Here is a 16,056-nt window from a genome sequence, read left to right on the forward strand (position 1 = left end):
TCAAGAGGAGTTTGCCTAAACAGGGATTGGAGGAGGTGGGAGTGCTGCGGGGTCATGCCAAAGGCCAACAGCAGAGCATTTGCATTGCTCTTGCAATGCAAAATTTTGGTTGAACACTTCCAGATCTAGGCTGCATTGAAGAGCTGGCCAAGAGAGGGAGTGCAAAGACAGTCCTAATTTCTTTTCTTTCTGTGTCTTTTCTTATGAACAGTTGAGGATAATATGGTCATGGTCAGGACACTTGGTGCCTTCCAACAAAGGAAGGGACAGCATCAGAGCCTGCAGGGAAGTGGTAGGACATAGGCTGGTGGATATGAAATGCAAGGCAGTGGTGTAGAGGTAGGTGGCAGTGACTGTGGCTCTCGAGGCAGAGCTGTGGAAAGGGAGAAGCATTGGCATTGATAAAGAGATGGAGAAGTAGCAAAACAAAAGTATCACTGCTGGAGCTGGAACTGGCATCTGCCTTGGCTCCTGTCTTAGGGTAGTGGTGGCAAAGATGAATTAACATCACAAGGGATGTCCCCTTGTTTAACCTTTAAACAAGGTTAAAGCAAAGCAGTTAAAAGCCCCAGTGCCTGCTTCTGTGAGAGTGAAGAGAGAGATCCAGGGGTTGCAGGGTGGGGTTTGGAATTGGAACATTTTGAACTGATTTCCAGCCAGTTCCTGGCTGCAGCAAACAGCTGAGAGCTGTGCATATAACTGTGAGCTTGTTGAGAATTCTGCTCCTGACGCTGGCTGCAGAGCCCCAGTGGAGCCTCTGTAGAGGCGAGATGGGCTCGAGAAAGGGAGGAAATCCATGGGCTGACTTAGGACACAGACTGGCTTATTCACTGAGATTTCTGGGTTTTTCCATTGTTGCAGTGAGGAATCAGCTGGCGCTGCCGAGTGTGCTCCAGACCATGTTATGCAAACAGCCTGGCAGCCCTGCTCTGGCCAGGAGCTGTCAGTCTGAGCAGTGTTTGCACTGCAGGACCAATTTGGTGGAGAAAATAGGGTTCTGGGTTGGGAATGTGGTTCTTGTGAGCCTGTGGCCGAACGATGATGTAATATGTGGGATTGTGGTGCAAACCAGGCCATGTCAGGCTTTCGGTGTTTGTCAGCCCTGAGATGTGATGCCATGGAGCAGCTCAGCTCAGCACCGAGAGCTTCTCACCTCTGGAGAGATGCTCTGACCTTGAGAGCTCCATGCTCCTGCTGGAGGGACCTTCTGGTTACTGTGGGATTTAAAACTCTTTGGTCCAAACAATGATTTTTTGGCTTACGCCTGGTTCAGTAAGTGCCACAATGGTCATGCACGTGCTTTTCTCTCTGGAGAAGCTCTTTGAGTGCCTTGGTCAGGACCTTTGAGACAGCGAAGCAAGAGATAGACAGAACCTTCTGTTTTTTCCTTCTTTGCCTCTTCAGTTTGCTGTTCCATGATTCTGAGGGTGCTCTTGAGTGTGCGCTGCTCGTAAAGCTCAGGCAGGGAGCTGAGGGAATGATTGGAAAAGAAAAAAAATACCTTTAAAGCATCATCTTTTATCTACTAATTGATTTTATTTTTTCTCTCTGAGCAGGTTCAACCACTTTAATTTTCTCTGTTACCATTTGATTAACAATTCCTGCAGTTATGTTATTCTGTGCAAGAGCAACTGGTGGGTGATATTTAAAACCCTGCCTGTTTCTCCTGGACTCTGAATCTGGGGACTGAATCTGTGCTCCTTCGCTGAGAGTCTGGTACTTAGATTTCCCATTCCCTTGCAAAAAAAAAAAAAAGTCATCTAACAGCTTACTGCTTCTGCAGAGATTTTGCCCAGTATGGATCAGGTTGGAGCAAAAAGCTGGTGAGGGCCTTGCAAACCCCATCCATAAATACATCCTACCCATGTATATTTCTGGAACAAGACCCTTTTCAGCGGTTAAACTGCTCAAACCTCAAGCCTCCTTCTCTTTCTTCCTCTCACTGTCTTCCACCCTTTTTCTGTTTGCTGGCTGAAACTGCACATCTGGGGGGACAGAGATACTCTCCGTGCGGGGATGTGTCTGCTGTGGCTGAAGACATCAGTGAAGTGTAGCTTTCTTGTGAAACTGCTGGGACATATCTGCAACGATGCTCATGTGAGGTGGGAGGCTGTCCCTGCTTCAGCACTCCTGCCAGTCCTGATCCTGAAGTATAGTTTAGGTGGATGCCAGGTTATTATAGGGGGAAAGGTGTCTGCTCCTCAGATCCATTTCTCCAGACTCAAGTAGTGAATAAAAGGAAGTTCTTTCCCTTAGTATTTTCTGATTTCCTTGCCTCGGCAAGCACATTCCTGTGGTGGGAACTGTTTGGCATCTGCCACAGCTGGCACCTCTCCCTGGCTCCAGGCTGTTTGTGTTTTGCTGCTCACTGGACGGCTCTGCTCTTCCCACACCAAGTTTTTGCAGCCCTCAACTGGCCAGCAAATGTCCAGCCATGCTCAAAAGCCTGCCTAGGTCCCACTCGTGGGTGGTTGGCAGTCTGCAGGTGACAATGGAGCAGTGTTGGCGTCCCTGTGCCGCAGTCAAGGGGAGCTGAGTCTTGGCCAGCTCCTACCTCACATGTCCCCTGGGACCAGCACTGCAAGGACATTGCAGAAGAGGCAGGATTTTCGTGCTACCTCTCTTTCTTAATTGATTAACAGTTCTGCAAACATTCCTGGTGATTTGCAGATGCTGGACTCCTCTCCTTCTTAGAGGCGTTGTGGGCTAAGCAAATAGATACAGTTTTTGAAGCAGTATAAATACAGATTTGGGGTGTTTCTTTGATGTTGCAGGTCTGACCTGGTTTGATACAATACTAGAGATAGTATTTTCCATGTTTAATCTTTATTTTTATAAGTATGAAAGTTCTGGCATATCAAGACAGCTCCATAGTTAAAATAGTCCATTGCTCTTTTAAACCTGATTCTGTAGCTTTTAGGGGCTCCAGATCTGGTTTCCTGTGACAGTGCAGACTTGCAGTCACCTTCTTGGAGTGGCACCAGTGTAGCTGGCCTTGGGGTGCACCCCTCCTCCTTTTGGCTGAAGGTGGGGGCTCAGGCAGCTTCTGGGGGTGTCCAGGAGCGTCCCAGCTCTTGTGGAGCTGAGCTCCTAGCACAGGGTGCTGGGCTGGGAGCAGGGTGAGAGAAGGTGCAAGTCAGCAGTGTCCCATGGATTTGTCCCAAGGGCAGAGTGCACTCCAGACAGTGTTTGAGGAGCTGTGGTGGGTAGGCAAAGGGAAGTCCCAGAGGTTTTTTTGAGGTTCCCTCTCTTCCAGGCAGCTCCTGTCCCAGCAGTAGCATCCAGGGTTCTGAGTTCAGACCTGAATTGCCATTTTTATTTTAAATTCTTGAAGAGTACCCATCACTGCAGTGTGGGGGCTGCTTATTGAGCTGGAGGAAGTGATAGTGGGTCTGTCTCCTTCCTTCTGGTGGTTTTCTTCCACTGTAGCATGGCCTCCACCCATTGATCTGTTGCCAGTTTGGCTCCCCATTGATGTCCACCCACGCTTCCCTTCTGCCGATTCCAGCAGCTTCTGGATGAAGCTCTTGGCCTCTCCTGTGAAGCTCACCCATCCCTTACCGCCTCTCCCAGCCCTGCTGTGTCTACCCTGCAAGGCATCAGATGTTCCCTAGCATCCCACTGCTCTAGCCAGGACTTTTGTCCTGGTTTGCAGAGCCTTCTTCCCTTGTGGAGCACCACTGATCCATGCAAGACTTCTGACTTTCCCAAATGTTCCCCAGCCATTAGTCCCCTCTGTTCTCAAAATGAAAAATGGGCTTCATGTGGTGACAACATTTCTGCTTGTTCTTGGCCTCCCCATCCCACCCCACCTTGTTTTGGGGAGGACCTCATGAGTAGGTCGTTTCTGTAGCTGTGGAAATGGGCTGTGAGGATGTTTAAAATGCCTGATGGAAGCAACAAGATTCCGGACTTCCAGCCATGTGTTTGGTCAAAACTGGGCTCTCCAAATCCATAGGGATGTTATCTTTTCCCCTAGATTTTAGTTTCCTTGTCCAATAGCATCCTGATACCCCCAAACCAGTGGTTTTCTACCTTCATGTGACCTTTGTATATTTCCTCTCACTTTTGCATTTTCTCACTTTTCCCAAATGCATTGGCATCAGCACTAGGGAGGATGGAGTCAATTGCACAGCAAAGACCTTTTATCACACTGAGGATAAACCACTAACTGCCCATGTCTTTGCTGGTTGCCACTGGGCAGCACTTTTGCACTGCTGGCAGGAAGGGGGAAACACTTCCAAGCCTCAAGGCTTCTGCTTGGCCTGGAGAGAAGAGAGGCAGCTTTAACTCAAGACCTTGAGGAGCATCTTGTCCTCACTGGGCAATAACAGGAGATTCATTCCCAGTGCAGTCTCAGCCTGGGCACACTGGGTTGTCCTTTCGGTCTCCTCCTGAGGCAAAGCCATTGTGTGCCACAGCACAAAGAACGTGCTTTGGGCACCTAATACTTCTGGGATCTCTTTAAAGCCCTGTCCAGACTGGGACTGTCTGGCAGCTCTCTTGGTGGAGAGAGATGTCAACAGGGTGGCCACCCTTGGAGATTTGTCCTGCAAGACTTGTTTGTTTGTGTCCTGATGTTTTTGACAAAAAGATTCCCCTGTTGCTGGGGAAGGAAATGAGATCTCAGTGTGACACAGGCTGGATGTGATCAGAAGTTGTTTTTTTTTTGCAGCAGCAAAGTTGACCTGAAGGCTCAGGAATATTGCAATACAACTGGGGATAGTGGGATATCTCCAAAGCAAGGAGACACATGTCCCCAGGGGACGGAAAAGTTTAGGGTGATCTTTGCAGTGAGCAGCTGAGTGAGGGAAGGTTCTAGCTCACTTGAGAATGATTTGGAGCTGGCTGTGATGGGAAGGGATGGGGTTGACTCAGGGGGGGATCCAAGACAGACACACTCGGCACGGGTTAAGGGATAATTAGATCCATCCAGCATGTTACACTGAGAGGGGTTCAAAGGGCCTCTTAGAGGTCTCTGAACACATTTCTTGGGTTGCCAGTCTGCTTTCTGTTGTTCATGATGCCCTCTTTGAAGTCTGAAAATCCCTAATATTTCACAGTCAATTTGCTGCTTTTTTTCAGAGACCATTATTGTCTCCAGTGAAGCTTAATTTCTGTAGGCCTTAGTTTGGCAGTTCAAGCCCTGCCATCATCATCCTCCAGCGTGGCACAACCGGAGGGTGGTGACAAGGAGTATGAAGATCCTCCCTGAGCAGTGCTCAGGTCCAGGGTAGAGTGTCCTCCAAGGAACTCATGCCTTTCTGCAGCCCTGACCTTCTGCTCCAGTCCCACCCAGTATAAGGCACTTGGGGTACTGGTGGTTAAACCCCCAGCCTTTTCATTACAGCCTTTCAGCAGCAGTTAAATGTGGAAGACACTGTGTGTTTTTATTGCTGTTGAATGCCAGGGAAAACCAAGGAGCAGAGGACTGATGTGGCTTCTTCCAAGTTATGCAGTAAATAAGCAGCACAGCTGGGAAAAACCCAGGGTCTTCAGAGTCCTCACAGTCCCCACCAGGTCAACTTGCCTCCCAAATGTTTACTAAAGAGACTGGAGTCTGATTGTTCTTACTTTATTTTTAATTTTTCAACACTTCCCTCTTCAGGCTGTTTTGCCTGTTCCACAGTGACCAGTGTTTGAACAGCACTAGCAGGAAATGTTTGGGAAATGTGCTTTAAAAAACACAGTTCTGCTAAGATGTTCCTTTTATTCCTGGTTTATACAGAGGCTTGGGATTCACAAAGAATGAATCTCTTGTTGGTAGGAGCAAGTTAGGCAGCAGTTTGTTTTGGAGCTGTCTTTGTCATCACTGAGGGCAGGACTGATCTGGGTGTTGAGGGGTCACTTGTGGTCCTACAGTAAAAAAAGGCTTTGCGGTCAATTATATTTTGTATTCTTGTAGCTCCTCTTGAACCCAAGGGTCCAAGCTGGAATCTTAGCCTCTGGAAAGCTCTGCTTTGACACCACATACAGCTCCAGTGGAAATTATGGAGCTGATGCTGAAATTATTGGGTGAAGTTTTCTGGACTGAATTACACCAGATGACAAGGCTGAATGATATTAAGTGTCCCTTTGGGTCATGAAGGCTAGGAATCTTCATGGATATCTCCAAGTTTAAATTGGTGTGTGGAGTTTTGTGGAAGTGTTGTTTCATTTGGTGCTGACAAGGGACATGTTGGATGGTCCACGTGTCAGATAAGGGTTGGGAAGACAGCTGTGCTGGCACAAGTGTTTGCTCCATCCCCTGCTCCATCCCAGGAATACAGCTGTGAATAACCATCCTAAGAGGGAAATAACATCTTGGAAAGATGTGGAGCAACATCCCTGTATCTGGCTACAGAGTGGTGTGCTGGTGTAGGCAGGGGAAAGCAGTAACTGGGAAGGAGATGAGGGGCTTGAGGTTCAGACCTCTGTTGCCCTCTGAACCAGTTGGGAAGCCCATTTCTGAGGGTGTGAGGGTGTTTATGGGGATGAGCCACAGGCCAAGGCATCAATAGCTGGTGTTTGGGGTATAGGGCATGGTGCTAGGCATCTGGAGGAGACTGGTGAGCCACAGAACTCACAGCAACATCCTGCCAGGGAGCTGCCTGCTCCTGCATCCAATTAAACTGCTGGAGCGACCCAGAGAGACAGCAAGGATTGACTCAGGGCTTGGCTGGGATCCTGGGACCAACACTGTAATTCATCCAGCAGAGTAAAACAAAAAAAACAAAGGTGCTGGGATTTTTAATAAGTGTTTAAGGTCTCGGATTTGGGTCTGGTCAGTCATTTGATCCAGCCACAGGACTCGTATTAGTGGGTAGGAGAGAAATCCAGTCTGAGCATGAGATGCTGTGGGTTTGCACCCGGCTGGGAAGTTGTCCTTGTGTCTGGGAGCAGAAGCCTATTCACAGTTGCTCCCTGGGGGCTGCCAGGCTCCAAGCAGAGCAGTTTGCACCAGATGGTCCCTGCAGCATTCTGGAGAAATTCTCCTCCAGATTCCTGTTTAAAAGCAGGCTCCAGCTTGGATTCATGCTGACCCTGGTGCAGTCAACAAGAGCATCAGCCATTGTGACAGACTTTGCCCAACATGAGATCCTGCAGCAGCTCCAAGCAGTGGAAAGTGCTCCAGTGTTATTACACACTGTTGTACTCTATACCAGTGTTGTGTTCAGCTCATTCACAATATTTTCATCCTTGTACACATGCTTCATCATCGTCCTTTGCAAAGCTCCACGTGAATTTGGGGCACAGTGCCTGGAGCTGGGTGAGCCCCATGACCATGTAGGCACACCTACATTTACACAGGCACACCTGGGCATTTACTCTGAAGGAACTATCCAGATCTGGGTGCCAGGGCAATTTGGGGGTGAGAGCTGCTCATGTGTCAGTCTTGAGAACTGCAGGAGAAATGAAGAAATACTTCCCACATCAGCCCTTTCACAGCCATGCTCTCCCAGCAAAGCAGCCACAGGTGACATTACTGGGATGACATTACTCTGAGTGGGTCAGAGACACCAGGGCAGTGCTCCAGCAGCTCCCACTGCTGAAACAGAGCTCCCAGGAGCTGGAGATGTAGCAGCAATCCCAGCGATGGTGCTGTTGGTGCGGCTCAGAGCTGCTCAGGGCATCTCCTATGCAGCTCCTGCGGCCTCAGCCTGGCCACTGAGCTGGGCATAAAGCACTGGAATTTTCCTCTGAGGAGAAGTGACCTTCAGCTGAGGTGGCTCAGAGCCTGCCCTCGGGATTAGCTGTGCGGGAGGTTTAGCAGCAAGAAGCTTTTGTCCCGCTGTGAGACTTTGGGTCTGTAAGGGCAGCTGTGCCAAGTGTTGAGCAGCCTCGTGATGCCTTACAAGGATTACAGAGGCTGATGTCTGCTAAAGGATCTGCAGCAAGCAGCCATGCTGCAGGACTATCTCCCACAGAAGTCTGCTGCTGGCTCCAGGGTTTTTTCAACGTGATGCCCTATGTTCCATAAGTTGTTAGAGGTGCAAGGTGAACTCAGTACCTTAGCTGCAAGGGCACCAAGGCAAAGTCAATGTCTGGCAGAGATGGTACAGGATAGGGCTTGGAGAAGCAGGGGTTGAAAAAGAGGATGGTGAACACTCCAAGAATAGCAGTTAGGGTGTCAAAAGTACATGACACCCCAAGTGTTGTGGGTGATGGGTCAGGAGTACTGTGAGGGAGGTGAAGAAGGCCATGGCAGGCAGGTGCAGTGATGCATTAGATCCTGTTTCTCTAAGACTCTCTGGCAGAAGTGTCTGGAGGGCCCCATCCATAGCCAGCAGAGCAGGACTTCCTGTCACCTGAGTGGCTTGGGAGAACATCCTCACACCCCACTCTCCCCTCTAGTCATGACCAGCTTTGTCTTTCCTGTGCTTGAAGCTGTGTGGTCCCCTTTCCCCCTGAGAAACATTTCCTCTCCTGTGTTTGCAGGTTGCCTATGGGACCACAGAAAACAGCCCTGTCACCTTCATGGGGTTCCCCAATGACAGCATCGACCAGAGAACTGAGACAGTGGGATACATCTTTCCCCACACAGAGGTGACCATGACCTTTCCCACATGCTCCAGGTGCTCTGCCAGCAGCAAACCTCACTCCATTCTCTGTGTCTGGTGCTGATGTCCAACTAAGCCCTTCTTTTCTTCCAGGCAAAAATTGAGGATCCAGAAACAGGCCAATCTGTGCCTCTGAACACTCCTGGGGAGCTTCAGATCCGTGGCTACTGCGTCATGCTGGGCTACTGGAATGATCCTGCCAAGACAAGTGAAGTGATCACTGCTGAGGGGTGGTACAAGACAGGGTGAGTCTGAGAACTTCTCCCAGATGTTCCCACAGGGTGGCACTGGATGAGGATGCATGGGTGTATATAGGAGTGCTTGGCTGGGTTTTCCAAAGTAGAGAAAACTGTCCCAGTTTATCCCTCTGATCTGTCTGTGACACTTCAGAACTGCTTTTAGCCCAGAGCCCTTGGTGCTGAGTGTCCCTGGAGAGGGGGATTGTCACTGGTCACTTGTGCATGGAGGGATTGTGGGAGTACAGGGCAGGGCCAGGCATTGCCTCCCCGCTAAACCCTGGAGATTGTGTGGATGCTGCCAGTTTCTGTTACAGGAGTTCTTTGATCTCTTCCATGTGCTCGGGTGGCATCTCAGCCATTGTCCTCTGATACCACCCTGACTGGGTGGGAGCATCAGCCATTCTTCCACCCAGCTGGGACAGGACTAGAAGGGTGTTGTCATTGCAGGGACATCGGGGTCCTGAATGAGCATGGCTACTGCAAAATTATAGGGCGCTGCAAGGACATGATTATTCGGGGAGGAGAAAACATTTATCCAGCAGAACTTGAGCAGTTCCTCCACACCCATCCCAAGGTTGAGGAGGTCCAGGTGAGTGGGAGGAGGTGGGGTGGGTGAGAATCTGTTTTGAGAATCTTGTACATAAAGCTTCTGGGATTGCTGCTTGGAACCTGGTTGTCTTTCCCTGTTTTCAGCATCAAATTCCATGTAATATTGGTAAGCAAGGAGGAGGGAGAGGCTCACGGGATGGAAGGGGCATGGGGCATATGGATTGTGGCAATCCCCTTGTGGCAATCCCAGACATCCAGCTGCATGTCTGCAAAGTGCTTGTCATTCTTCAGTTTTAAACTGCCTGTCCAGTTTCATTACTCCCTCTGAAATTCTTACTCAGAAAGCAGTCTGGAAAGACAGTTTTTACTGATAATTGCTCAGCTCTAACATCCAGGAAGACTCTTCCAACAAGCCCCTGGAGATGAGGAGTGAGACTTAGTTTCACTCCTTTGCAAGACAGGAAAGATTTCCAGGACTGAGCAGCTGTTCCCTGTCTGCTGGGATTGTTCTCCTCCAGGTTTTGTGCCAGACAAGTTTCCCCATAAATAAACTGCTTATTTAGTCAGAGTTCTGCCTGTGCCAGGCGAGCATCTCTCTTTGGAACAGTCCCAGTGCAGATGGGTTGCAAACCAGCCCTGTTTATGTGGTTTCTAGGGCTTTATGTCACTGCTCTGGACTCAAAAGGATCAACGTGTCTCTAGCAGTTGGAGATCGTGGTTAGAGGCAGGGAATGACAGTAGGATTCTTGTGGAATAGTGGGAGCAAATGTTGGAGAGAGCTCAGGTTTGGAAAGCCCATTTCCTGGTGTCACAGGCAGAGGCCCACTAAGATCTGTGATTATAAGGGTTTTAAATGATGCTTTAATTCAACCTCATCCCTACCCTGCCATTCCATCTGGAGATCCCGAAGCACTCGTGGCAGCCTAGCAAGTCTCCTTGTTGTGAAACCTCTTGCCCCATTTTTTTTTGGAAGCAGAGGGATGATGACAGGTCAATGTTGCATCCACAGTGCTCCAGAACCCTGTGGTATGGGGTCAGGGAACACACCATGGGCCAACACACAGACCCTGTGGGAGGCCAGGGACATCCCCAAGGGTTACACTGTCCATCTGTCCCGACCAGGTGGTTGGTGTGAAGGATTCAAGGATGGGAGAAGAGATCTGTGCCTGCATCCGACTGCGGGCTGGGCAGGACTGCACCAAGGAAGAGATTAAAGCTTTCTGCAAAGGGAAGGTGGGTTCCCAGTCCTCAGTTTCCTTCCTGACCAGTACACCCAGTGGCTGCTGAGGACTGGTGGATGAAAGCCCATGGATTTAGAGCACTGGGGGCACGCAGGCCTGGCAGTGCCAGGCTGTTCCTTTCAGGTTGTGTAGCCCTAGTTTTTCTCTTCCCAGATCTCGCATTTCAAGATCCCACGTTATGTTGTGTTTGTGAGCCAGTACCCACTCACTGTCTCAGGCAAGGTAAGAGGGGGCTGGGGCAGGGCAGGAGCCCTGGCATTCTGTCCCAGCTATTATCTGAGTCTCTGTCCCTGCTCTCTGCCCTCTATTCCAGATTCAGAAATACAAGTTGAAAGAGCAGATGGAGAAGCACTTGCAGCTCTGAGATTGGGAAAGCAGAGCAAAAAGCAGGATAAATCAACCCCATTTCAGTCAGCTCTGAGTCTGGTTTTCACCTGTGCCTTGGGCTATGCAATGGAGACTTTCCCTGCCTGACACCAGGCTGATGGCACTTTTGGTCAATAAAACAGAGCGCCTTTTTTTCCCAGTTGGGCTTGTTTCTTTGCCAACAGAAATACTGTGGTGTGAGGAAGGGATGCTTATTTCTGGAATTCTGTCCAGTTACTGAAAGACCTTATGAAGGTTTAAAAATGTTGAGTATCTCTGAGCAACTTGGCTGCAGCCATTTCACTGGAGTTGAACATATGCTGGTGGGTATTTTACTGACACTCTTAAGTCCAAATGCCCTGGCCTGGCTTCCCAGAATAGGTGATGCCTTTTCTCCTTGGATGCTGTGAGACTCCTGGGTCATTTAAGAGCAACTGCAATTGAAATGAGGGGCAGGGGTTTCAGAGATGAGACTTTGCATTGGGGCTCTCTAAAACTGGCTGGAAAAGCTCACTCTGTTCCCACACCTCTCCCCGGTGTTTCCCCAAAAAAAGCCTTCTCCAAGGTAGACATGGCTTTATTTATTTTGTTGTTTTGGACAAGACAGGCAGTAACCTTGTTGGAGAAATACCAAAATTCCTGTCCCATCGGCAGCATGAAGCAGAGTGTACCTGGGACAGCATTTTACGGGAGTTATTTGGTACCTCCCAACCATGAAACACTCCTGTGAGAAGAGGGATGGCAGAGCTCCTCTTTGCCAGCAGAAGTGTCCCACCCCAGCTGGAAAGCAGATAATGTTGCTGCCAACTCTCGCTGACCTCCTGCTGTCTCCCTCCTGCTTCCTTTCCGAGCAGAGCTAAGGCTGCTCCCCCTCCATGCTGCGGCTTCCTCCAGTGGGTGGAGGGCAGTGGTGCAACTGGGAGAAAGAAGAAGCAACAGCGAGGTCTCAGTCCTTCATCTCACAGCTGGACTGTGGGCTCTACCCATGGAAGCAGACGGCGGGGCCATGTCCCCCGTCCACATCTGCACTCTGAAAGAAAAAGACATGGATGGTTTGTGTCAGACTCCTTTTGTACACTGTCTTTCCAGCAAGTTCCTCTCCTGTTCCCACACTGCTCGTGGGGCTGGTTTCAGCACTGATCATTCCACATTTCACTCAGGTCTCCTCCCTTTCCTGGTTACCTCTGTCACCTTCCTTCCCTAGGAAGGTGTTACTTGCATGACAGCAACTGTAGCCAGGAACCTTGGGGACACAGAAGGTCTCTGATGTCTAGGGAAGGACTGTTTACCTTCTTTTGCTTCCCACAGCACTAACCTAGGTGCAGGATAGGCCTGGAGTGAGTGGAGCTTCTCCCCCACCTCCCTGATCAGTACCTCCACCCTTGGCACAACCCCTGCCCTGCCCACAAGTGCCCCATGTACTCACTGTAGATGGGGGATAGTGGATAAGAAATGACAGTGCCACCAGCCCTGGCTGGTGAGGACAGACACACTGCTAAGAAAACCAGTGGGTCCTGGTCACAGCCAGCACAGGAGAACAGTCCCTGCCTCCCCACTCCTCTTGTTCTGGGAGTGGGACAGCACCATCCATGGCAATGAGCCCTGGCTGAGCTTCTCAGGGAAGCCTTCCCCAGAGCATATCCAGCCCTCGCCAGCCAGGACACCTCCTGCAGTACCCCCTCCTCCTTCCCAACCCCTGGGATTATGCAGCCTCGGCTGTAAATACTCACGGAAGAGGAAGAGCTGGCCAGCTTTTCGCTGCCAGCGCAGTCTCGGTGTGTGCAGTGCTCCAGGCTCGCTCTATGGCTTCTGCCTTGCCCGTGCCTGAGTCCCACTCTTTATAGTCCTCGCTGCCTGCCCGGAATCTCCCCGGAGAGGGAAGGTTACATCAGGGGTGGTTTACACCGAATCCTGGCGTTTTTGGCCTGGCAACGGGAATCTGCAGTCCCAGCCTTTGTCATGGGTATTTCAGAGTTCCTCGTGGCTATTAATAGAGACAGCTACTAACGTCGGGGTTCGTCAGCTGCGGGTTTGCACAACCCTGAGTGGCGACAGGCCAACTTCCTCCGCCGAAACTCCGGAAAACCCTTCCCGGCCCTGAGGAGCAGCCGGGGAGGGGTGCGGGGGCAGGTCCCAAACCTCGTTCGGACCATGCGTCTGGGGAGGACACCGGGGGAGGACACCGGGGGAGGACACTGGGGGAGGTCAGTGGCCCTGGCATTCCCAGCACCGGGAGAGGACACTGACTCCTGCATTCCCGGCTCCGGGGAGGACACTGACCGCAGCACCCCCGTCATTCACACCGAGAATCCTCGACACAGCCCGGTCGGGAGCGAAGGTCTTTGTCCCGATCCTTTCCCCGGCCCTACGCCCCGCCCCGGTTCCGCGCACGCCGGGGGCGGCTCCGCTCGGTGCCCGCCCGGCGAGGGCGGTGCCGCGGCGCGCGGGGTCCATGGCGGCGGCGCGGGGCTGGCCGCGGAAGGTGGCGGTTGTTGCTGGGGCGCTGCCCGGCAGGGGCGGCCCGGGACGAGCACTGAGACCGGCCTCAGACACGGCCGCCCCCGCCACAGCCGCGCTCTACGTGCACGTGAGCGGGGGACGGGGGGGACCCCGGGGCTTGTGTATGTGCGGGGGTGCCCGGGGAGTCACGGGTTTGCACACGTGGGGACACACGTGGGTCCTGGGGCTGGCACAGGTGGAAGATGAATGTGGTCCTTGGGGCTCACACACACGTGGGTGCATGTGGGACCCCGGGGCTTACACACATCGGGGAGAGCCCAGCCTTGAACATGTCATAGAGTTAGCCTGAACTGAGGGGTCCCCGAGCCGTGCACCTGAAGGGTCACACCTGTGGGTCGTGTGCCTTGTGGGGCAGGTGGGGGGCACTGAGGTCCATGCACTGGGCTGGGGGTGTCCCCCCTCGACATGGAGTGGCTAGGATGAGGTTATGGCCGCCCCCCACACGCCCCGTGCCCGCAGTGGCCCTACTGCCGCAAGCGCTGCTCCTACTGCAACTTCAACACGTACGTGGTGCCGGCGCTGGACGAGGCGGCCGTGCGCGCCTGCCTGGTGCGGGAGGCACAGACCCTGCTCCGCCTCAGCCAGGTGCACAGGTGGGTGCACAGGGTGGGCTCATGGGGAGTGCTGGGCCCTTCCGTGCCCACCTGCAGCTTCCCACCCTCTGCCCTACAGCGTCACCTCCGTCTTCTTCGGCGGGGGCACCCCCAGCCTGGCCAGCCCCGGCACTGTTGCAGCAGTGTTGGAGGCTGTGGCAGGGGCTGCCCACCTTCCGGCTGGTGCTGAGGTCACGCTGGAGGCCAACCCCAGCTCCACCAGCGCACCTGCCTTTGCCGGCTTCAGGGCAGCTGGGGTCAACCGCCTCTCTGTCGGCGTCCAGGTGAGAAGGGCTCTCCCCGCCGCAGCCACCGCAGCTCCCGTGACCCCCTTGTCACCGTGCTCCCTCCGCAGTCGCTGGATGACGCCGAGCTGAGGATGCTGGGCCGGGACCACACAGCAGCAGAGGCACGGAAGGCTGTGGAAGCAGCTCGGGGGCTCTTCCCTGGCCGAACCTCCATCGACCTCCTGTTTGGGCTGCCGGGACAGAGTCGGGACGCCTGGGCCCAGCGGCTGGAGGCGATCCTGAGGCTCTGTGATGACCACATCTCCCTGTACCAGCTGACGCTGGAGCGGGGCACGGCGCTAGCAGCACAGGTCAGGGGCGGGGCCCTGCCCAGACCCCCCCAGGATCTGCTGGCTGACATGTACCAGACTGCCCGGAATGTGCTGGTGGCCGCTGGCTTCCGCCACTATGAGGTCTCCAATTTTGCACGGAAGGTGGGATGTCCCCCGTGCTGTGTCCCCCAATGTCATGCTGGTCCCCCAGCAGGCTCAGCCGCTCCCCTCACCCCAGGGCTCTCCCCCAGGGCGCCCTCAGCACCCACAACCTCTCATACTGGCAGGCTGACCAGTACATCGGTGTGGGGCCAGGTAAGGGGGTGATGGGGGGCCAGTGTAGGGGGAAGTGTGTGGCTATGTGCCCCGTGAACTCTGTTGTCCCCCTGCCGGGCTGCTGCAGGGGCACATGGGCGCTTCGTGCCGCGGGCTGAGGGCGGCTGCAGCCGGGAAGCTCGTGTGCAGACCCTGGAGCCTGTCACCTGGATGCGGGAGGTGCAGAGCCAGGGACACGGCACCAGGAGTCGGGCAGTGTTGAGCCCACTGGAGCAGTGAGTACTGGGGTCCCCCCCACCAATGCCCGCTGCCTGTTTGTGCTGCCCCATAGCTCTTTGTGTCCCTACAGGCTAGAGGAGCTGCTCACCCTGGGACTGCGCACAGATGAAGGCATCACACACGAGGTGAGGAGCGACCTGTGGGGACACCCCCATCGACCCAATGCTAATCATAGAATGGTTTGGATTGGGTGGCACCTTAAAGCCTATCTCGTTCCACCTCTTGTTGTGGGCAGGGACGCCTTCCACTAGACCAGGTTGCTCCGAGCCCTGTCAAACCTGGCCTTGAACATTTCCAGGGATGTGGCATCCACAGCTTCTCGGGGCAACCTGTGTCAGGGCCTCACCACCATCACAGGAGAATTTCTTCCAAATACCTAATCCAAATCTGCCCTTTTCATCCATCCCTTTCCCTGTCACTCCATGCCCTTCTCCAATGCTCCTCATCAGCTCTCCTGCAGCCCCTTTGAGTACTGGGATGCTGATGCCCCCTCACTAACATCTTTCTCTTGCCCTGGCCACACAGCGCTGGGGGCACTTCTCTCCCCAGCTCAGCCTGCAGGCCGTGTTTGGGGAGCCGGGGGAGGCTCGAGCACTGCAGCAGGAGGGCTGGCTTGTTCTGGACGGCGGGTGAGCCCCGGGGAGCTGTGGGCAGGGCCGGGAGTCTCCCAGGGGCACCGGGTCTCACCACCACCTCTTTCCCAGTGGCTTGCGGTGCACCTGGGCCGGCCTGGCCGTGCTGGACTCGCTGCTTCCCGACCTGCTCTGGCAGCTGCAGCGGGTGCTGGTCCGAGAGGGACCCCGGCGGAAGAAGGAGCCGGTGGCGGGGGCGCAAGGGCTGTCAGCGGCCACAATGGATAATAATGGATAATAAACTACAAGAGCGATGTACTGG

General features: G+C 53.2%; 2 protein-coding genes and 1 long non-coding RNA gene across 6 annotated transcripts in view; 2 read left to right on the top strand and 1 right to left on the bottom strand.

Annotated features, from left to right (window-relative positions):
* ACSF2 (acyl-CoA synthetase family member 2) overlaps positions 1-11,095 on the top strand; it is a 36,616-nt gene extending 25,521 nt beyond the window's left edge. For both annotated transcript variants that reach the window (XM_059864703.1, XM_059864702.1), the window contains exons 11-16: positions 8,419-8,526; positions 8,634-8,785; positions 9,227-9,368; positions 10,451-10,561; positions 10,723-10,791; positions 10,883-11,095. In XM_059864703.1, the coding sequence (XP_059720686.1) occupies positions 8,419-8,526; positions 8,634-8,785; positions 9,227-9,368; positions 10,451-10,561; positions 10,723-10,791; positions 10,883-10,933 (633 nt within the window). In that variant the 3' untranslated portion in view covers positions 10,934-11,095. The remainder of the gene's footprint in view (positions 1-8,418; positions 8,527-8,633; positions 8,786-9,226; positions 9,369-10,450; positions 10,562-10,722; positions 10,792-10,882) is intronic.
* Positions 11,096-11,501: 406 nt separating this feature from the next.
* On the bottom strand, positions 11,502-12,805 carry LOC132336818 (uncharacterized). Its single transcript, XR_009488966.1, has 2 exons — positions 12,666-12,805; positions 11,502-11,965 (listed from the first exon to the last, which is right to left on the bottom strand). It is a non-coding gene; the product is annotated as an uncharacterized LOC132336818 (long non-coding RNA).
* A 281-nt stretch (positions 12,806-13,086) lies between these two features.
* On the top strand, positions 13,087-16,048 carry RSAD1 (radical S-adenosyl methionine domain containing 1). Of its 3 annotated transcripts, XM_059864705.1 has the most exons (9): positions 13,351-13,522; positions 13,915-14,048; positions 14,128-14,332; positions 14,404-14,769; positions 14,859-14,922; positions 15,011-15,158; positions 15,233-15,287; positions 15,688-15,791; positions 15,867-16,048. In XM_059864705.1, the coding sequence occupies exons 1-9, from the start codon at positions 13,388-13,390 to the stop codon at positions 16,030-16,032; spliced, it is 1,377 nt and encodes a 458-aa protein (XP_059720688.1). In that variant the 5' UTR covers positions 13,351-13,387; the 3' UTR covers positions 16,033-16,048. The 3 variants fall into 3 exon arrangements, with proteins under 3 accessions (XP_059720687.1, XP_059720688.1, XP_059720689.1); XM_059864704.1 differs by lacking the exon at positions 14,128-14,332 and having other exon boundaries at positions 13,087-13,522; XM_059864706.1 differs by lacking the exons at positions 13,351-13,522; positions 14,128-14,332 and having other exon boundaries at positions 13,543-14,048; positions 14,333-14,769.
* The last annotated feature ends 8 nt before the right edge of the window (positions 16,049-16,056 follow it).

This window comes from Haemorhous mexicanus, chromosome 20 (assembly GCF_027477595.1).
Source record: "Haemorhous mexicanus isolate bHaeMex1 chromosome 20, bHaeMex1.pri, whole genome shotgun sequence".
Taxonomy (NCBI): Eukaryota; Metazoa; Chordata; class Aves; order Passeriformes; family Fringillidae; genus Haemorhous; species Haemorhous mexicanus.

Coding starts and splice junctions, on each gene's coding strand:
- RSAD1 (XM_059864704.1), top strand. CDS start 13,087: ATGCGTCTGGGGAGGACACCGGGGGAGGACACCGGGGGAGGACACTGG. Junction 13,523..13,914: donor CAGCCGCGCTCTACGTGCAC/GTGAGCGGGGGA, acceptor CCGTGCCCGCAG/TGGCCCTACTGCCGCAAGCG. Junction 15,159..15,232: donor GTGTTGAGCCCACTGGAGCA/GTGAGTACTGGG, acceptor GTGTCCCTACAG/GCTAGAGGAGCTGCTCACCC.